Raw genomic sequence first — 18,285 nt, 5'->3', positions numbered from 1 at the left:
TATTCACTAGATCAGACACTTTCCAAATGAGATAGGTCACCCTTGATAACTTTTTGCAGACATGGTTGATATGGGGTTGCCAGTTAAGTTTGGAATCAATTTGTATTCCAAGCAGTTTTACGGATTTTGGTTCTTCCTCTTCAGCCGGTCCCAACGGCAGATGCCGAGTTTTCTCTGGATCACATAGAAGTTTGTTACCCGAGAACCAGTTTAGTGCTACGGTGAGAGTGTCCTGTGATTTCTGGAGTAGCTTTGATAAATCTCGATCTGTGCTGATTAAAGGTGTATCACCCGCATTGCAGATAACTGACTCAGGCCCAGCATAGGATGGCGAATCATTAATTGCAATAATGAAGAAGAAAGCACCAAGGACAGAGCCCTGAGGTACATCAGATGTGACACTATTCATAGAGGAGTGTCTATTTTGAATTGACACAAATTGTCTCGTGTTATTTAGATAAGAATTGATTATTTCTAACTCTGGATTATTTATACCATGATACTTTAGTGTGGCTAGCAGAATGTCAAAGGGGATACAATCAAGTGCCTTCCTCAGACCACAAAGTTCAAGTGAGACTGTTTGTTTATTTTTAAATGCAGTTAATGACTGATTAACTATTTCAATGACTGCAGAAGTGTTATTTTTCCCTTGTCGAAAACTGTGCTGTCTTGTACAGAGAAGGTCATACTTTTCAAAATAGTTGCTTAGCTGTTTGTGGAAAACTGCTTCAAATATTTTGGAAAAGATCGGTACAATAGACACTGGTCTATACTTTTTAGAGAAATGTTTTTCCCTTTTTTATATATAGGTATAATGTTGGAAATTTTGAGGTGATCAAGGAAAACTCCAATTTCTAGACGTTTATTCACAATAAAAGCAAGTGGATTGCAAATGAGGTGTATTGTCCTTGTTATTGTATAGCTAGATAGCCAGTAGTAGTCCATGCTTTTTGAGCTTGAACATTTTCTAACAATATTTAGTGTGTCTGTGGGTGTGATAGGGTCACAGCGAAATTCATGCCCTTTAGGTAGCTGATCAGCAAGCATATCGATTGCTGGTATGTCTGACTGTTTAATTTTTAATTTTAATTCATTTGCTGTAGTTTTAAAATATTTATTGAGCTCTTCTGGCTCAAGTAGAACATCTTGTGTTTGGGTGGAAGTATGTTCTCGTTTTATATCCCAAGTAGCCTTGCATTAGTTTGGGGCTCCCTCTATGTAATTTTCATAGGCAGATTGATTGGAAAGTTTAAGGGTGGCTTTGTAGTGTTTTTTACTTTTCAGGTGGTCTTTATAATAACTATTATTTTGTTCTGCCCCACATTTGCCATTGTTTTTATATGTTTTGTACTGTGAAAGCGTCTTTTCCCAGATACTAGCATGGTCATCAGTGTACCATTTAAGCTTTTTACCTTTTCTATTTGGTTTAATACTGTTTCTTTTCATTGGTGATCAAGAGTACCAATAAGTCAGTATATGTCTTAAGGGAATTATTAAATAGAGTTTCAACAGTTGATTGATCTTAGTAGGTGCTCATTGAATCTGGTTGACAATAACTATTTCTTCATGTCATCGTTTCTGACAGTTATAGCCTGAGAACTCAGTTTCATTTGTTTCACTCCTTTTATTTGTTTCTTTGTGCTTAAGTGTTTATCTTTTTGTGTTATAGTTGCTAGTTTCCAGTATAGTCTGTTCTCTGAATTAGCTGGAACCCTTTATTACAATCTATCCTCTGAATTAGATGAAACTCTCTCCCTGGCATAGGATAATTCAACCTCTAGTGTTGTGCTTTGTTTTTACTATGCTCTTGTTTGATTTTATCCAGATCTTGTTTTAGGAAAGACCAAGAAAGAATTCCATTTTTTGTCTATGCTGTCCACTTGAGTCACTCCTTAGTGCATATTGCATACATTCCGTGTGAATATTGTGACTGTGCCATTATATGATTCTGTTTCTGATTTATCTTGTTGTTTGGCCTCTTTTGTCACTAACATCTGGCCACAATGTTTAGATAAGTCATTTACTACCACTTTTAACACTGAAGGTAAGTTAGTTCAAAAACGAGTATGCTGAGCAACATAATCACTGTCTTTTAAAGTCACCACAAAGACTGAGTCTCTGCTGAAGCCTCCATGGCTTTATAATACTACTCTTTCTAACTGCTTTATCCTCATTTACCCCTGTAAATGTCCAAATGGTTCCTGTAAAAGAAAGACATGGTTGATTTCCTTTGCTATCCTTGTTCTATCCAAGTTTGTGTTGCATCTCAAATGACCTCATTGTGATATAACTTAAACCCTAATCCCCCCTAATATTCCTTCCTTTTGACAGCTTGATGTAAATAGATTTGTTCTGCTGGAGGCTTCATATAGAAAGTACTCCTAACTTACAGTTTATACATGTTATCATTATTTTAAACAATTTCCAGAGAATATTGAATATGCTGACGTTTAAGAATGAATGCATAACTTCCTGTTACAATCTGATTTTACTCCATTGAAGTAAATCTCTGCAGGGATTTTTAATACTGGTGTGAAATGAATCAAACTTTCATTACAGAGATTGGGTTATAATATAATTCATAGTGCAACTTTAAATAATTTTATGGTATTGTGCTTTAAATGAAATGTGCATGTTATCTAAAGAAAGTAATTACAATTACTCACTTGTGGCATGTGTTTTTGGTATGCTAGCAGTATATCTTTCTGCCGTTGCAAAGTGGTTTGTAGCATTATCCGGTCACCGGCCATGATGTTATCCAATGTCTCGCGCCAGTTTTGCACTTCTCGGGCAAGTTTACGAATTGAATTGTACTCCTTCTCACGCATCTCACGAGCACAGTCAAGCTGGAGCTTTTGATCGCGTCCTTTATAAATAAGACAAAAATTGTTGACATCTGCTACTTTCGGGCATAATTTGGGGAACACATTTTTCATCCAAAATATTTCTTTTCCCTGAAACTCATTATTGTAATCATACACTGATCAGTCAGAACATTATGACCAAATAGCCAGTGTGTCCACCTTTGGCACAGATAAAAGCAGCGATGCATCATGGCATGGAAGCAGTTAGGCCTTGGTAGGTCACTGGAAGGAGTTGGCACCACATTTGCACACACACACACACACACACACACACACACACACACACGTCACCTAATTCCCATAAATTCCAGGGAGGAGGGCGATTATCTCTGACACCACATTCAATCGCATTGCACCTGTGTTCGATCGGTTTTAGATCTGGCGAGTTGGGGAGCCAGTACATCAATAGGAACTCGCCACTGTATTCCTCAAACCACTCCTGGCCTTGTGACATGGTGCATTATCTTGTTGAAAAATTCCACTTCTATCAGAAAACATGATTGTCATGAAGGGATGTACATGTTATGCAGCCTTGGCCATCATGGTGTCTTGCATGAGCTCCACTGGGCTCATGGATGCCCATGTAAATGTTCCCCAGAGCATAATGGAACCGCCAACAGCTTTTCTCCATGCTGCAGTACAGATGTCAAGAAGCTGTTCCCCTGTAAGACGATGGATTCACGCCCTCCCATCAGCATGATGAAGAAGGCGTGGGATTCATCAGACCATGCAACACTTTGCCACTGTGCCAGCATCCAGTGCCAATGCTCATGTGCCCATTTCAGTTGTTGCTGACAGTGTCGTGGTTCTTCACATTGACACATGCATAGGTTGTTGGATGCAGAAGCCCATCATTAAGAGTGTTCAGTGCACTGTGTGTTCAGACACACTTGTACTCTGCCCATCATTAAAGTCTGATCTTAGTTCCGCCACCATTCACCATCTGTGCTGTTTTACGAGTCTGCCAAGTCTAAGACGCCTGACATCTGTAATGAGTGGTGTCCGCTCAACCCCACGATGTCTGGATATGGTTTCACCATGGATTTGTCATGTCTCAAATACACTCAACACACAACTTCCTGAACACCTAATAAGTTGTACAGTTTCCAAAATGCTTCTGCCAAGCCTCTAGGCCAACACAATCTGCCCTCAGTCAAACTCAGATAGGTTGCGTGCTTCCTCATTCTACACACGGACAGCACACTCACTGATACTACATGAACCATGTGTGTCTGTCTTGCAGTCATTCCTCATCAGGTGATACTGTTATTGCCTGGATGGGTTTATATTGTTTGTGGGTCTGGGGTCATAATGTTCTGGCTGATAACTGTGTATTTTGAAATGCTACATATACTGTGTACAGACGATTAGAAGTATATTATGGTAATGGAGATTCTTGGATGGAACAATCTAAGAAAATTTTGTAAGTAAACATGACTCTCTTAAGGAGCTCAACAAAATATAAGTTTTTTCAAAGTTATTTGACTTCAGTACAGTAGTCAAGCCATAGTGACAGTGCATTACAGAAAGTTTACATGACTAGTTTTGGTAAAGCTCAGTCACCATTATCAGATGTAACAAGTATGAAATAAGACGGCTATTAATTATGAGAACCTGAAATATATGTAACATCTAACAACAGCACCTTTGTCATAGGAAACAATACTCAAAACCTATCATGTTAAATTAAACCTCATTATGCAGTAGTGCCCCCCCCCCTTCCCCCCCATGAACCATAGACCTTGCCGTTGGTGGGGAGGCTTGCGTGCCTCAGCGATACAGATAGCCGCACCGTAGGTGCAACCACAACGGAGGAGTATCTGTTGAGAGGCCAGACAAATGTATGGTTCCTGAAGAGGGGCAGCAGCCTTTTCAGTAGTTGCAGGGGCAACATTCTGGATGATTGACTGATCTGGCCTTGTAACACTAACCAAAATGGCTGTGCTGGTACGGCGAATGGCTGAAAGCAAGGGGAAACTACAGCCGAAATTTTTCCTGAGGGCATGCAGCTTTACTGTATGGATAAATGATGATGGCGTCCTCTTGGGTAAAATATTCCGGAGGTAAAATAGTCCCCCATTCGGATCTCCGGGTGGGGACTACTCAGGAGGACGTCGTTATCAGGAGAAAGAAAACTGGCATTCTACGGATCGGAGCGTGGAATGTCAGATCCCTTAATCGGGCAGGTAGGTTAGAAAATTTAAAAAGGGAAATGGATAGGTTAAAGTTAGATATAGTGGGAATTAGTGAAGTTCAGTGGCAGGAGGAACAAGACTTTTGGTCAGGTGAATACAGGGTTATAAATACCAAGTCAAATAGGGGTAATGCAGGAGTAGGTTTAATAATGAATAAAAAAAATTGGAGTTAGGGTAAGCTACTACAAACAACATAGTGAACGCATTATTGTGGCCAAGATAGACACGAAGCCCATTCTTACGACAGTAGTACAAGTCTATATGCTAACTAGCTCTGCAGATGATGAAGAAATTGATGAAATGTATGATGAGATAAAAGAAATTATTCAGGTAGTGAAGGGAGACGAAAATTTAATAGTCATGGGTGACTGGAATTCGTCAGTAGGAAAAGTAAGAGAAGGAAACGTAGTAGGTGAATATGGATTGGGGGGAAGAAATGAAAGAGAAAGCCGCCTGGTAGAATTTTGCACAGAGCATAACCTAATCATAGCTAACACTTGGTACAAGAATCATAAAAGGAGGTTGTATACATGGAAGAAGCCTGGAGATACTGACAGGTTTCAGATAGATTATATAATGGTAAGACAGAGATTGAGGAACCAGGTTTTAAACTGTAAGACATTTCCAGGAGCAGATGTGGACTCTGGCCACAATCTATTGGTTATGAACTGTAGATTAAAACTAAAGAAACTGCAAAAAGGTGGGAATTTAAGGAGATGGGACCTGGAAAAACTGACTAAACCAGACGTTGTACAGAGTTTCAGGAAGAGCATAAGGGAACAATTGACAAGAATGGGGGAAAGAAATACAGTAGAAGAAGAGTGGGTAGCTTTGAGGGATGAAGTAGTGAAGGCAGCAGAGGATCATGTAGGTAAAAAGATGTGGGCTAGTAGAAATCCTTGGGTGACAGAAGAAATACTGAATTTAATTGATGAAAGGAGAAAATATAAAAATGCAGTAAATGAAGCAGGCAAAAAGGAATACAAACGTCTCAAAAATGAGATCGACAGGAAGTGCAAAATGGCTAAGCAGGGATGGCTAGAGGACAATGTAAGGATGCAGAGGATTATCTCACTAGGGGTAAGATAGATACTGCCTACAGGAAAATTAAGGAGACCTTTGGAGAAAAGAGAACCACTTGTATGAATATCAAGAGCTCTGATGAAAACCCATGAGGGCAATATTATGGAAATGGAAGAAGATGTAGATGAAGATGAAATGGGAGATAAGATACTGCGTGAAGAATTTGATAGAGCACTGAAAGACCTGCATCGAAACAAGGCCCCAGGAGTAGACAACATTCCATTAGAACTACTGACAGCCTTGGGAGAGCCAGTCCTGACGAAACTCTACCATCTGGTGAGCAAAATGTATGAGACAGGCGAAATACCCTTAGGCTTCAATAAGAATATAATAATTCCAATCCCAAAGAAAGCAGGTGTTGACAGATGTGAAAATTACCGAACTATCAGTTTAATAAGTCATGGCTGCAAAATATTAACGCGAATTCTTTACAGACGAGTGGAAAAACTGGTAGAAGCCGACCTCAGGGAAGATCAGTTTGGATTCCGTAGAAATATTGGAACACGTGAGGCAATACTGATCCTACGACTTATCTTAGAAAATAGATTAAGGAAAGGCAAACCTACGTTTGTAGCATTTGTAGACTTAGAGAACGCTTTTGACAATGTTGACTGGACTACTCTCTTTCAAATTCTGAAGGTGGCAGGGATAAAATACAGGGAGCGAAAGGCTATTTACTATTTGTATAGAAATCAAATGGCAGTTATAAGAGTTGAGGGGCATGAAAGGGGAAGCAGTGGTTGGGAAGGGAGTGAGACAGGGTTGTAGTCTCTCCCCGATGTTATTCAATCTGTATATTGAGCAAGCAGTGAAGGAAACAAAAGAAAAATTCGGAGTAGGTATTAAAATCCATGGAGAAGAAATAAAAACTTTGAGGTTTGCCGATGACATTGTAATTCTGTCAGAGACAGCAAAGGGCTTGGAAGAGCAGTTGAGTGGAATGGATAGTGTCTTGAAAGAGGAGGATATAAGATGAACATCAACAAAAGCAAAACGAAGATAATGGAATGTAGTCGAATTAAGTCAGGTGATGTTGAGGGAATTAGGTTAGGAAATGAGACACTTAAAGTAGTAAAGGAGTGTTGCTATTTGGGGAGCAAAATAACTGATGATGGTCAAAGTAGAGAGGATATAAAATGTAGACTGGCAATGGCAAGGAAAGCGTTTCTGAAGAAGAGAAATTTGTTAACATCGAGTCTAGACTCAAGTGTCAGGAAGTCGTTTCTGAAAGTATTTGTATGGAGTGTAGCCATGTATGGAAGTGAAACATGGACGATAAATAGTTTTGACAAGAAGAGAATAGAAGCTTTCGAAATGTGGTGCTACAGGAGAATGCTGAAGATTAGATGGGTAGATCACATAACTAATGAGGAGGTATTGAATAGAATTGGGGAGAAGAGGAGTTTGTGGCACAACTTGACTAGAAGAAGGGACCGGTTGGTAGGACGCGTTCTGAGGCATGAGGGGATCACAAATTTAGCATTGGAGGGCAGCGTGGAGGGTAAAAATCGTAGAGGGAGACCAAGAGATGAATACACTAAGCAGATTCAGAAGGATGTAGGTTGCAGTAGGTACTGGGAGATGAAGAAGCTTGCGCAGGATAGAGTAGCATGGAGAGCTGCATCAAACCAGTCTCAGGACTGAAGACCACAACAACAACAACATGCTTGGATGTTGTTATTTCATTAACTTTGTAAAAGTGCATACTGATACTTAAGTTAACGGTTCGATCTCATACTTGAGCAATATATGTTTCAGAATAACTGCAGAATTGCTAAGATTAATAAGACATGATTTTCACTTGTCTGGTTAGTTATGCAAGTAGTTGGACAGCATCGATCCTAGTCCAACATATACAATGTTAAGATTTTAATGTTCTGTGTCGATAAAAGCTTCACAGCCATCAATGACAGTGATGTTGCTCCTTTACCATTACTGCATAATGAGGTTTAATTTAACAGGATAAACTTACAGTATTGTTTCCTACGACAAAGTTGTTGTGATTAGATGTTACATACATTTCAGGTTGTCATAATTAATAGCCAATTTATTTCATACTTGTTACATTTGATAATGGTGAATGAGCTTCACCGAAACTAGTCATGTAAACTTCCCATTATTTACTGTGACTATAACTTGACTATCGTACTGAAGCCAAATACATTTGAAAAAAAAGCTCTAAGGAAAACAGGACTGGCAACCATTTACCTGCCTATTAGTAGTTAGTGGTTCTAAGGTAAACTTGCGGATCAAACACCAATTTAATTGTGACAATTCCAGTTTGAAAGAAAGTAGGTGTTGATAGGTGTGAGTAGTACCAAATATCAGTTTAGTAAATCATTGTTACAAAATACTGACAGGAATTATTTACAGACGAATGGAAAGACTTCTAGAAATATTGTTTATTTACGTAAATTGTATGTCACATGCCAAGAAAACTGACCAGTAAATTGTTGCATCTAATGTGCTAGAGTATTATTTTGAGGCCGATTACATGGGACTTTATCAGGAAGCTTACATTTCAAATACATTTGTGTGAACTAGGACAATATTTGATACTGAAGGCAGTGGTAGCTCGTAATTGCACATTTCAGTTATCTTGTAAATGGCTCACTTGTAGATCCGTGTTAACTGGAATGTTTTTGTTTTCATTGTCATATATTTCCAACTGTGTCAGTTTTTGCTACTAATTATGTTACACCCCGTACACAAATTGTACACTTGAGTGCATATGGCACCCCTCTCAGCTTGGCATTCCAAGTATACACTTAATCTTACACAATATAGTAGCAAAAGGAAACCACCATTTGTAGATTGAGAGAAGGATTCTGAGAAAGTTCACTGGTATACACTTTTGGAAATTCTGAAGATTATCTACAACTTGTACAAAAACTAGCCTGCAGTTATAAGAGTCAAAAAGACGTGGAAGGAAACAGTATTTGATAAAAGAGTGAGACAAGAGTTGTAGCATATCCCCAATGTTGTTCAGTTCATACACTGAGCAAGCATTGAAAGAGACTAAGGAGATATCTTCAGGAAGAAAAAATGAAAACTTTGAGATTTTCTGAAAGTGTTATAATTTTTTCAGAGACCGTAAAGGACTTGGAAGATCCGCAGAATTGAATGTATGTAAAAAGAAGTTATAAAATGAACAGCAACAAAAGTAGTACAAGAATAATAGACTGTCATTAAATTAAATCAGCTATGCTGATGGAACTAGGTAAATGTAAATGTCGTGTGACTAGGGCCTCCCGTCGGGGAGACTGTTCGCCGGGTGCAAATCTTTCAATTTGACGCCACTTCGGTGACTTGTGTGTCGATGGGAATGAAATGATGATGATTAGGACAACACAACACCCAGTCCTTGAGTGGAGAAAATCTCCAACCCAGCTGGGAATTGAACCTGGGCTCTTAGGATTGACATTCTGTTGCACTGACCACTCAGCTACCAGAGGCAGACATGGAACTAGGTTGGGAAATAAGACACAAAAAGCAGTAGATGCATTTTATTATTTGTATTGCGAAATAAATGACAATGACCTAGGTAGAGAGGACATAAAATGCAGACGCAATAGTAAGATAAGTTTTCTGAAAAAGAGAAGTTTGCTAACATTGAATATAAATTTAACTGCTTGGATGTCTTTTTTATCGTATTTGTCTGGAATGTACCGATGTGTGGAAACAAAATATCGTATTTGTCTGGAATGTACCGATGTGTGGAAACAAAATGTGTGCAATAAAATAGTACTGATGAGAAGATAATATTATCTTTTGAAATTCAGTGCTACAGAAGAATGCTGAATATTAAATGGATAGATCATACAACTAGTGAGAGGATACTGAATCAAATCGGGGAGAAAAGAAATTGATGGCAAATCTTGACTAAAATAACAGAGCTATTGATACGACACCTGCTGGGGGGGGGGGGGGGATCATCAATTTAATAATGGAGGAGAGACCATGGCTTGACTATAGTAAACAGGTTCAAATGGATACGGATTGCAGTAGTTACATGGAGATGAACAAGCTTGTACAGGATTGACTGATGTGGAGAGCTGTATTAAACCAGGCTTTGGATGGAAGACACAACAGCAACAGCATTTGTTGCACCTCTTTAGATATAGGCAGAACCTTGTGAAATTTAATGCCTTCACTGATTTTGAAACATGCAATGGTGCAGCAAAGCTGTTGCCTTCGAGAATTCTTGCATACATATGCAGAAACTCATAGTTCAAGGCACACTAAGTTTACAGGAACGTCAAAATAATAGCAAAGCAGTGTATGTGAGTCTGTGGACAGTTTATATTGTCTTAATATTGTAGTATCCTTGTTTTGTTGTTCTTGAATATTAATCTGAAGATATATTTCTTTTAGATGTTCCTCATGAAGTATAAGGTCTCTTAAAGTGCTTAACAGAAGTCCGTGTAATGACATTGACTTGAGAAGAGATTTCAGATACTTCTCAAACCAGACAATCTTTGTACCTGCTGATTTTTCAGGAGAAAAAGAAAAACAAGACTTTTGATTGTCATCTTGAAGCAACCTCAGCCAAGCCCTAAATTTAATGAATTCCAAAAATGTCTTTGTTCTAGTAACACACTCAGTTGCTATATTGTCAATTAATTGACAAATAAAACGGGACAGTAGCTTCAGTTTGTAAATGATACATGCAAAGAATGCATTTCAGTAAATTAGTACGTACCATATAATGCAGTAAGCCCACGGAACATGGTGATTTTGTCCATGATGCTCCAGCGATCATCAGTAATGCCATACTTCCTTAAACTGCTGCCTGCCATGTTTCCAGTTATTTTTCACCTGTAGTTACAAGTAGCTGTGAACAGAGCAAAGTGTAAGTGTTGACATGGCAGGTTTTTTATTAATAGACATGGCGACATATGCCTGAATTTCTGTATTTCATGTATTCATTATGTATGTCTGTATGAATGAGAGGGGATGGCTCTAGATGTATTGATGGATGCATTATGTTTTGAAGTATGTTTACAAAAGGTAAATATCGTACTTTTTTGTTTAACACTTACTGACTTTTTGGTATATTATTAAAGTGATTATAGGTGACAAAATATCTTGTAGGATGAAAATGAAGTCTCAGTATAATATATAATAAATAAATATATTCAATATATCTATTGATAAGCAAAAAACAAAAGCATGATAACAAAGAATAAATATTTCTTCTTAAATACAACTTCCATACCACATATTACTCTTTGCAAACTATAAACTAAAATGTATTAACAAATTATTTAAATCCTAAAGTATGTCATTTCATTATTCTTAAGTAGCTGTTAATCTCAAAATACCTCTGTTTTGCAGTCAGTTTCTGAAAACATCAGTGAAACAGAAAAAGATGTGTAACTTTTTGGCAGCTAAAATGTAATCTACATGTTTGCAGTGTACAATAAGCTACTAGTATAGGAGTTCATTAAAAATGTATATGAATGTTAATTATTTTAATAATCTATATAGTAAGAAGCAAAAGTTGATCTAACAAATACTTTCCTGCATCAAGTTATTAATGGCTTACACATACATAAAGTTGAAGTTGCAAAATTATACAAGCTTGAGAAGTAATGAAAATTACATGCAAGCTAAATTTGAAATCCACCCAAACAAGATAGTGCTGTTAACAGTCATTGCCATAAAAACAACAAGAGAATAAAACTAGAATGTGTTGTCGTGTGTAGTGAAAATTAGCCATTTTATTGTCTACCATAATGAAATTGGCATGAAACAAGGTTAATCAAGGCATAAGTGATAATGTGACAGGTCTGGTATTCTGTATGTTAGGTTCAAACTATCTAAATGAACTTAAATGGTTGTTGAATGTCAGCAGGAAGCAATTTTAGAGACATTACAGATGGCAATTATTCATGCTCATAGAGAAGCATCTGATAAAGATTTGTGAATTATTTAGGAATAAAGGAGACAACTCACCGAATGGCAGAAGTGCTGCGTTGTTGACAGATACACAAACAAAAGGTAACAGAGCTTTACTTTGCTAGCTTTTGGAATGAAATAATTTTCCCAAGCTCTAGGAGAAATATGCACACACACACACACACACACACACACACACACACACAGATATGCACATGCCTGTCTCCCTATTTTGTGCTGAATCGACTGCCAGCTCCTTCCTGGCCCGCAGTGAGTGTACTGGGGTGAGGTGGGGGTGAAGGAGGGAGAGAGGTATGAGGCAGGGAGGGGGGTGGGCGGAAGTGGCTCATGGGAGAGTGCGGAGCCGTCCGTGGGCTAGCTAGGGGTGCAGGTAGAGTGGACAGGTGGCAGAGGCCTCTCTCTCCCCCCCCCCACTCTGCCCTGTCCCCTCTCTCCCTCTCTCTCACCTTCCTCTCTAGTGTGTGTGTGTGTGTGTGTGTGTGTGTGTGTGTGAGTGTGAGTTGCGAGTGTGCATGCAGACTGAGAAATGCAGCAATATAAATTACTTTAAACCATGACAATCTAGTTCTGGTGGGATGTTCACACACACACACACACACACACACACACCTGTATGGCTATATCCTGGCTGACTACATTGTACCGGCACTGCAGCTGGACTGGACTCGTGGTGTTATGTCGGGTGAAGCGGCTGAGGGGAGTAAGGAGGAGAGAAGCAGGAAGCATTGTTTGGAAATGTGGGTGGTGACTTGGAGGGAGGGGCAGCAACTGCACAGGATAGAAGTGCAGCATGGCACCTGAGAGCCTGTTCTGGTTGCAGCACATTACATGGTGGACTAGATTGGGGAGGATTGTTAGAATAGATTAAAGGGGGACTATGGGGCCACTATTGACACTCACCTCTTATCCTCGTACCTCCCACAGGAACTGACTTATTATCCAATATCATCCCAGACTGGAAGAACTGAACAATATCCTTCACCACCCAAAACTCCTCCCATTAATCCCAAACAGATATTCTGTCTCCCACCCAATCTATGCTACATTTAGTCCATGCTTGCGTGTGTGTGTGTGTGTGTGTGTGTGTGTGTGTGTGTGTGTGTGTGTGTGTAAAAAAGGATTTTTTTAGGAAGCTAGCAAAGTTCTGACCATTTTTTATGTGCCTTTTGATGACTCAGTGCCTTTACTATTCAGTGAGATGTTGCCTATACTGCTTAAATTATTTATTATAAACTGTGTTAGCCATTTTGATTACTGTTTTATTGTGAAGTGTAAAGATGGCCGTAAAACTCCTGGTTCTGTGTTATAAAGTATGTTTTTTCCCTCTGTTTCAGGAAAGAGGCCACAGTTGGTCGATGTTGCTGTGCAGTGTGAAGAAATAGAGTTTGATAAGACAAGGTATATTGCGTATGAATATTTAGAATGTGAAATAGCTGTTAATACACTATATTAGGTTGCACAATGTGAACTAAAATTGATCCATCAATCTTTCTTACTCCCATTACTACTGTTTGCCAGCCTGGGACATAATGTTGGACCCTTATCTTTTGCTTCAGTGCAGTTTGAAAGTGGGTGCAAGAGACTGGCAGATTGAAGCTTCAAGTCTGGTCATGAGGCACACTTGAGTGATTCACTCAGTAAGAGCATTGCCAGCAAAGGACCCTGTTCCTTGTTCAAATTCCATTCTGGCACAGAGTTTGAATGTACCAGGAAGTTTCATAACAGCAGACTGTGTGGTTCTTTCAGGAAGTGTATGTCTAGTCAACAGAATAAGTCCAAAATGTAATATCAACAATGTTATGAAAAGGATGGATTTTACTCACCATAAAGATGACACATTGAGTTGCAGACAGAGTGATGGAAAGACTGTTACTGTAAGCTTTTGACCAAAGCCTTCTTCATAAAAGAGAAAGGCACACACATTCACACAAGCAAGCATACCTCACACACACATGAGCACTATCTCCAGACATTCCAACCAGAGGTCATGTGTGTTCGCAGGGGTTCAGGATTTTCTCTGCCCGGGAACTGTGTGTTTGTGTTGCTCTCATAATTTCATCATCACCACCACCATTTGTGACAGAGGCTAGATTGGATTGTGAAAAAAAAATGGACTCTGTAAAAATTCGGACTTTGTACGAGTGCTGATGACTGTGCAGTTGAGTGCCCCACAAACCAAACATCATCATCAGAGGTCGTGTGTGCGAGGTGCTTGCTTGTGTGAAGATACGTGTGTTTCTCTTTTCTGAAAAAGGCTTTGGCCGAAAGCTTATATGTAACAGTCTTTTCATCATGCCTGTCTGCCATGCAACATGTGATCTGTGCAGTGGATAGCACTCTATTCTTTTCATAATATTGTTAATAAAATAATAAGACAGACAACTGATTGCCTTTAAGATAGGTACAAAGATTTGAGGTGACTAGCATTACAAAAACTTTAAAAAAATTCAACATTTATATTTTTTCACAGTTTCATTAATTAATGGCGCAATTTCATAGAACTGCTCAGTGACAGCAGTTAAAAGACTAGAAATTTATCTCTTTGAACCTGAAACTAATGTTGTATGTCTTCTGTAAAAACCACATAAGTGGGGAGTAAGAAATTTGTTTGCTGTCACAGATGAATGTTGCTCTCCTGGCAAATGAATTATTGTGTTGTGGAATAGGCTGCCATGTTTTGAAATTATCTCTTATAGGCATCAATGGAAACCCAATTATGTTCTAAACTTTTGAATAAAATTATTCTTCCAGTTAATAAAATCTCTGTTCCCACTGCATCTGTTAAAAGTAAATTTTATGCAAATGACTTCACATTGGCTCCTCATCGACATCATGACCCCAGAAGCTCCTGTATAGTGTGTAGCAGAGGGTACATAGTTGCCAGTATTACTATAACCCCTTGCTATTTTGTTCTGATGTGGCACAGAGAAAGAATGACTGTCAGTGTGTCTCCCTGTCCACATCTCTGTAATCTTTTGTCTTTGCACTTAGACAAGAGTTATGTTGGAGGAAAGCATATGAATAACATTTTATGTAGCACTCAGCACATTTCCTCATTGCAGATTCTGAGCATTTGTGTAACAATGTAACATTTAGTAATTAAATCTCTGACAAATTGTGTTGCTCCTCTTTGAATTTTCGCCCTTTCATGCATTAACCCAACTTAATAATTGTTCCACATTGATGAAGAGTGTTCAAGAATTTGCCAGACATGACCTACTTCTTAGATGACTTACACTTGATTAGGACTTTTCCAATGAAACTAAGATTTACATTGTCTTTTCACATTTATTAAACTCCAACTGCATGCTCTTAGGTATGTCAATACTGTTATTGATACCAGTGGTTGCTTGATAGTGGTTTATTCAAACCGTAACAGATGATTATTCCAATTTTTGCTGTAGTATAATCTTGCATCTCAATTGTTCATTTTTCCTACACCATCAGAATTCCAAGGGCACAGGAAATTACTTGTTGATTGAGGACAGGTGCTCACATTCACAATATATATTTGTTCTACTCATTCCACTGTACTGACTGGGGCAGATTTTATTGACACGGAAATGAGATTAAGATAAAAGGACTTTACAGTACTGCACCAGGGGTATGTACTATCATCAGAACAGCCTGTTGTAATATTGTAAAGTTATTGGCATCATTCTGCTGTATACCCATGATCGTTTTAAAACCACATCAGAAAATTGTTAAAATTCTGTGCTGTTACTCTTGTGCTTCTTTCAGATTCAAACATTGGTACAACTCTGCCTTTTGTCTTCTCAATTTTTACAGAAATTTGAAGTAAATAAATAAGCTGATGGTTTAATAGATTGCAGAGTAGAGAACTATTTTTAATTATTTGTTTCTTTGCTTCTTTTAGATGTTTTATTTTTATTTAAATAATATGTCTTGTTTGTAACATTTTTTGAAGTTGTTACATGTTTGATTGATTACAAAGTTATGTCTCAGTATAGTGGTAATAATAATAATAATAATAATAATAATAATAATAATAATAAACCCCATGGAGGCCCGGGAAAAGAATAGGCCTCCGGTATGTTCTTGCCAGTCGTAAAAGCCGACGAAAAGAACAAACCACTAATAGGGCTAACCCCCCTTTTAGTGTGATTAGTCGGTTCCCTATGCCCGTCCACAATGGTAGCGACACTGCTAGCCACATGGAAAATGATTTAAATCCAAATAGAGGTGTTTTGCAGGATATGCTTCCTGCAACCACTCTAGAAGGAAGACAAAGACAGAGGATGAGATAGTCAGATGAAGTTAACCGACACCTCATGTTCTGATATTACCAAGCAACAAACTTAGGAACCAACACAACTGGGTACAGATCACAGGTATACACAACATTTATTACCAGATACCCAGAATTAAAATTTTTAACAGAACAATGACTAGCTGATCAGATTCGTGTAATAAACAAAAATAACAGGATACCCCAGTCAGAATTAGAAAACAAGAAACAATAAGTACAGCAAATGTTATTGTTGTTGTTGTTGTTGTTGTTGTTGTTGTTGTTGTCTTCAGTCCTGAGACTGTTTTGATGCAGCTCTCCATGCTACTCTATCCTGTGCAAGCTTCTTCATCTCCCAATACTTACTGCAACCTACATCCTTCTGAATCTGCTTAGTGTATTCATCTCTTGGTCTCCCTCTACGATTTTTACCCTCCACGCTGCCCTCCAATGCTAAATTTGTGATCCCCTCATGCCTCAGAATGCGTCCTACCAACCGGTCCCTTCTTCTTGTCAAGCTGTGCCACAAACTCCTCTTCTCCCCAATTCTATTCAATACCTCCTCATTAGTTATGTGATCTACCCATCTAATCTTCAGCATTCTCCTGTAGCACCACATTTCGAAAGCTTCTATTCTCTTCTTGTCCAAACTATTTATCGTCCATGTTCACTTCCATACATGGCTACACTCCATACAAATACTTTCAGAAACGACTTCCTTACACTTAAATCTATACTCGATGTTAACAAATTTCTCTTCTACAGAAACGCTTTCCTTGCCATTGCCAGTCTACATTTTATATCCTCTCTACTTTGACCATCATCAGTTATTTTGCTCCCTAAATAGCAAAACTCCTTTACTACTTTAAGTGTCTCATTTCCTAATCTAATTCCCTCAACATCACCCGACTTAATTCGACTACATTCCATTATCCTCGTTTTGCTTTTGTTGATGTTCATCTTATATCCGCCTTTCAAGACACTGTCCATTCCGTTCAACTCCTCTTCCAAGTGCTTTGCTGTCCCTGACAGAATTACAATGTCATTGGCGAACCTTAAAGTTGTTATTTCTTCTCCATGGATTTTAATACCTACTCCAAATTTTTCTTTTGTTTCCTTTACTGCTTGCTCAATATACAGATTGAATAACATCAGGGACAGGCTACAACCCTGTCTCACTCCCTTCCCAACCGCTGCTTCCCTTTCATGCCCCTTGACTGTTATAACAGCCATCTGGTTTCTGTACAAATTGTAAATAGCCTTTCGCTCCCTGTATTTTACCTCTGCCATCTTTAGAATTTGAAAGAGAGTATTCCAGTCAACATTGTCGAAAGCTTTCTCTAAGTCTACAAATGCTAGAAATGTAGGTTTGCCTTTCCTTAACCTAGCTTCTAAGATAAGTCGTAGGGTCAGTATTGCCTCACGTGTTCCAACATTTCTACGGAATCCGAACTAATCTTCCCTGAGGTCGGCTTCTACCAGTTTTTCCATTCGTCTGTAAAGAATTCGTGTTAGTATTTTGCAGCAGTGACTTATTAAACTGATAGTTCGGTAATTTTCACATCTGTCAACACCTGCGTTCTTTGGGATTGGAATTATTATATTCTTCTTGAAATCTGAGGGTATTTCACCTGTCTCATACATCTTGCTCACCAGATGGTAGAGTTTTGTCAGGACTGGCTCTCCCAAAGCCGTAGGTAGTTCCAATGGAATGTTGTCTACTCCGGGGGCCTTGTTTCAACTCAGGTCTTTCAGTGCTCTGTCAAACTCTTCACGCAGTATCGTGTCTCCCATTTCATCTTCATCTACATCCTTTTCAATTTCCATAATATTGTCCTCGAGTACATCGCCCTTGTATAGACCCTCTATATACTCCTTCCACCTTTCTGCTGTCTCTTCTTTGCTTAGAACTCGGTTTCCATCTGAGCTCTTGATATTCATACAAGTGCCTCTCTTTTCTCCAAAGGTTTCT

General features: G+C 38.7%; 1 protein-coding gene across 1 annotated transcript in view; it reads left to right on the top strand.

Annotated features, from left to right (window-relative positions):
* LOC126194800 (gastrula zinc finger protein XlCGF9.1-like) overlaps window positions 1–18,285 on the top strand; it is a 173,945-nt gene that overhangs the window by 82,492 nt on the left and 73,168 nt on the right. The window contains exon 2 of the mRNA XM_049933110.1: window positions 13,399–13,462. Coding sequence (XP_049789067.1) covers window positions 13,399–13,462 — 64 coding nt within the window. The remainder of the gene's footprint in view (window positions 1–13,398; window positions 13,463–18,285) is intronic.

The sequence above is a fragment of the Schistocerca nitens genome, chromosome 7 (genome assembly GCF_023898315.1).
Source record: "Schistocerca nitens isolate TAMUIC-IGC-003100 chromosome 7, iqSchNite1.1, whole genome shotgun sequence".
NCBI lineage: Eukaryota > Metazoa > Arthropoda > Insecta > Orthoptera > Acrididae > Schistocerca > Schistocerca nitens.
The sequence above is the reverse complement of the archived record's forward strand: the minus strand, read 5'-3'. Positions and strand labels throughout refer to the sequence as shown.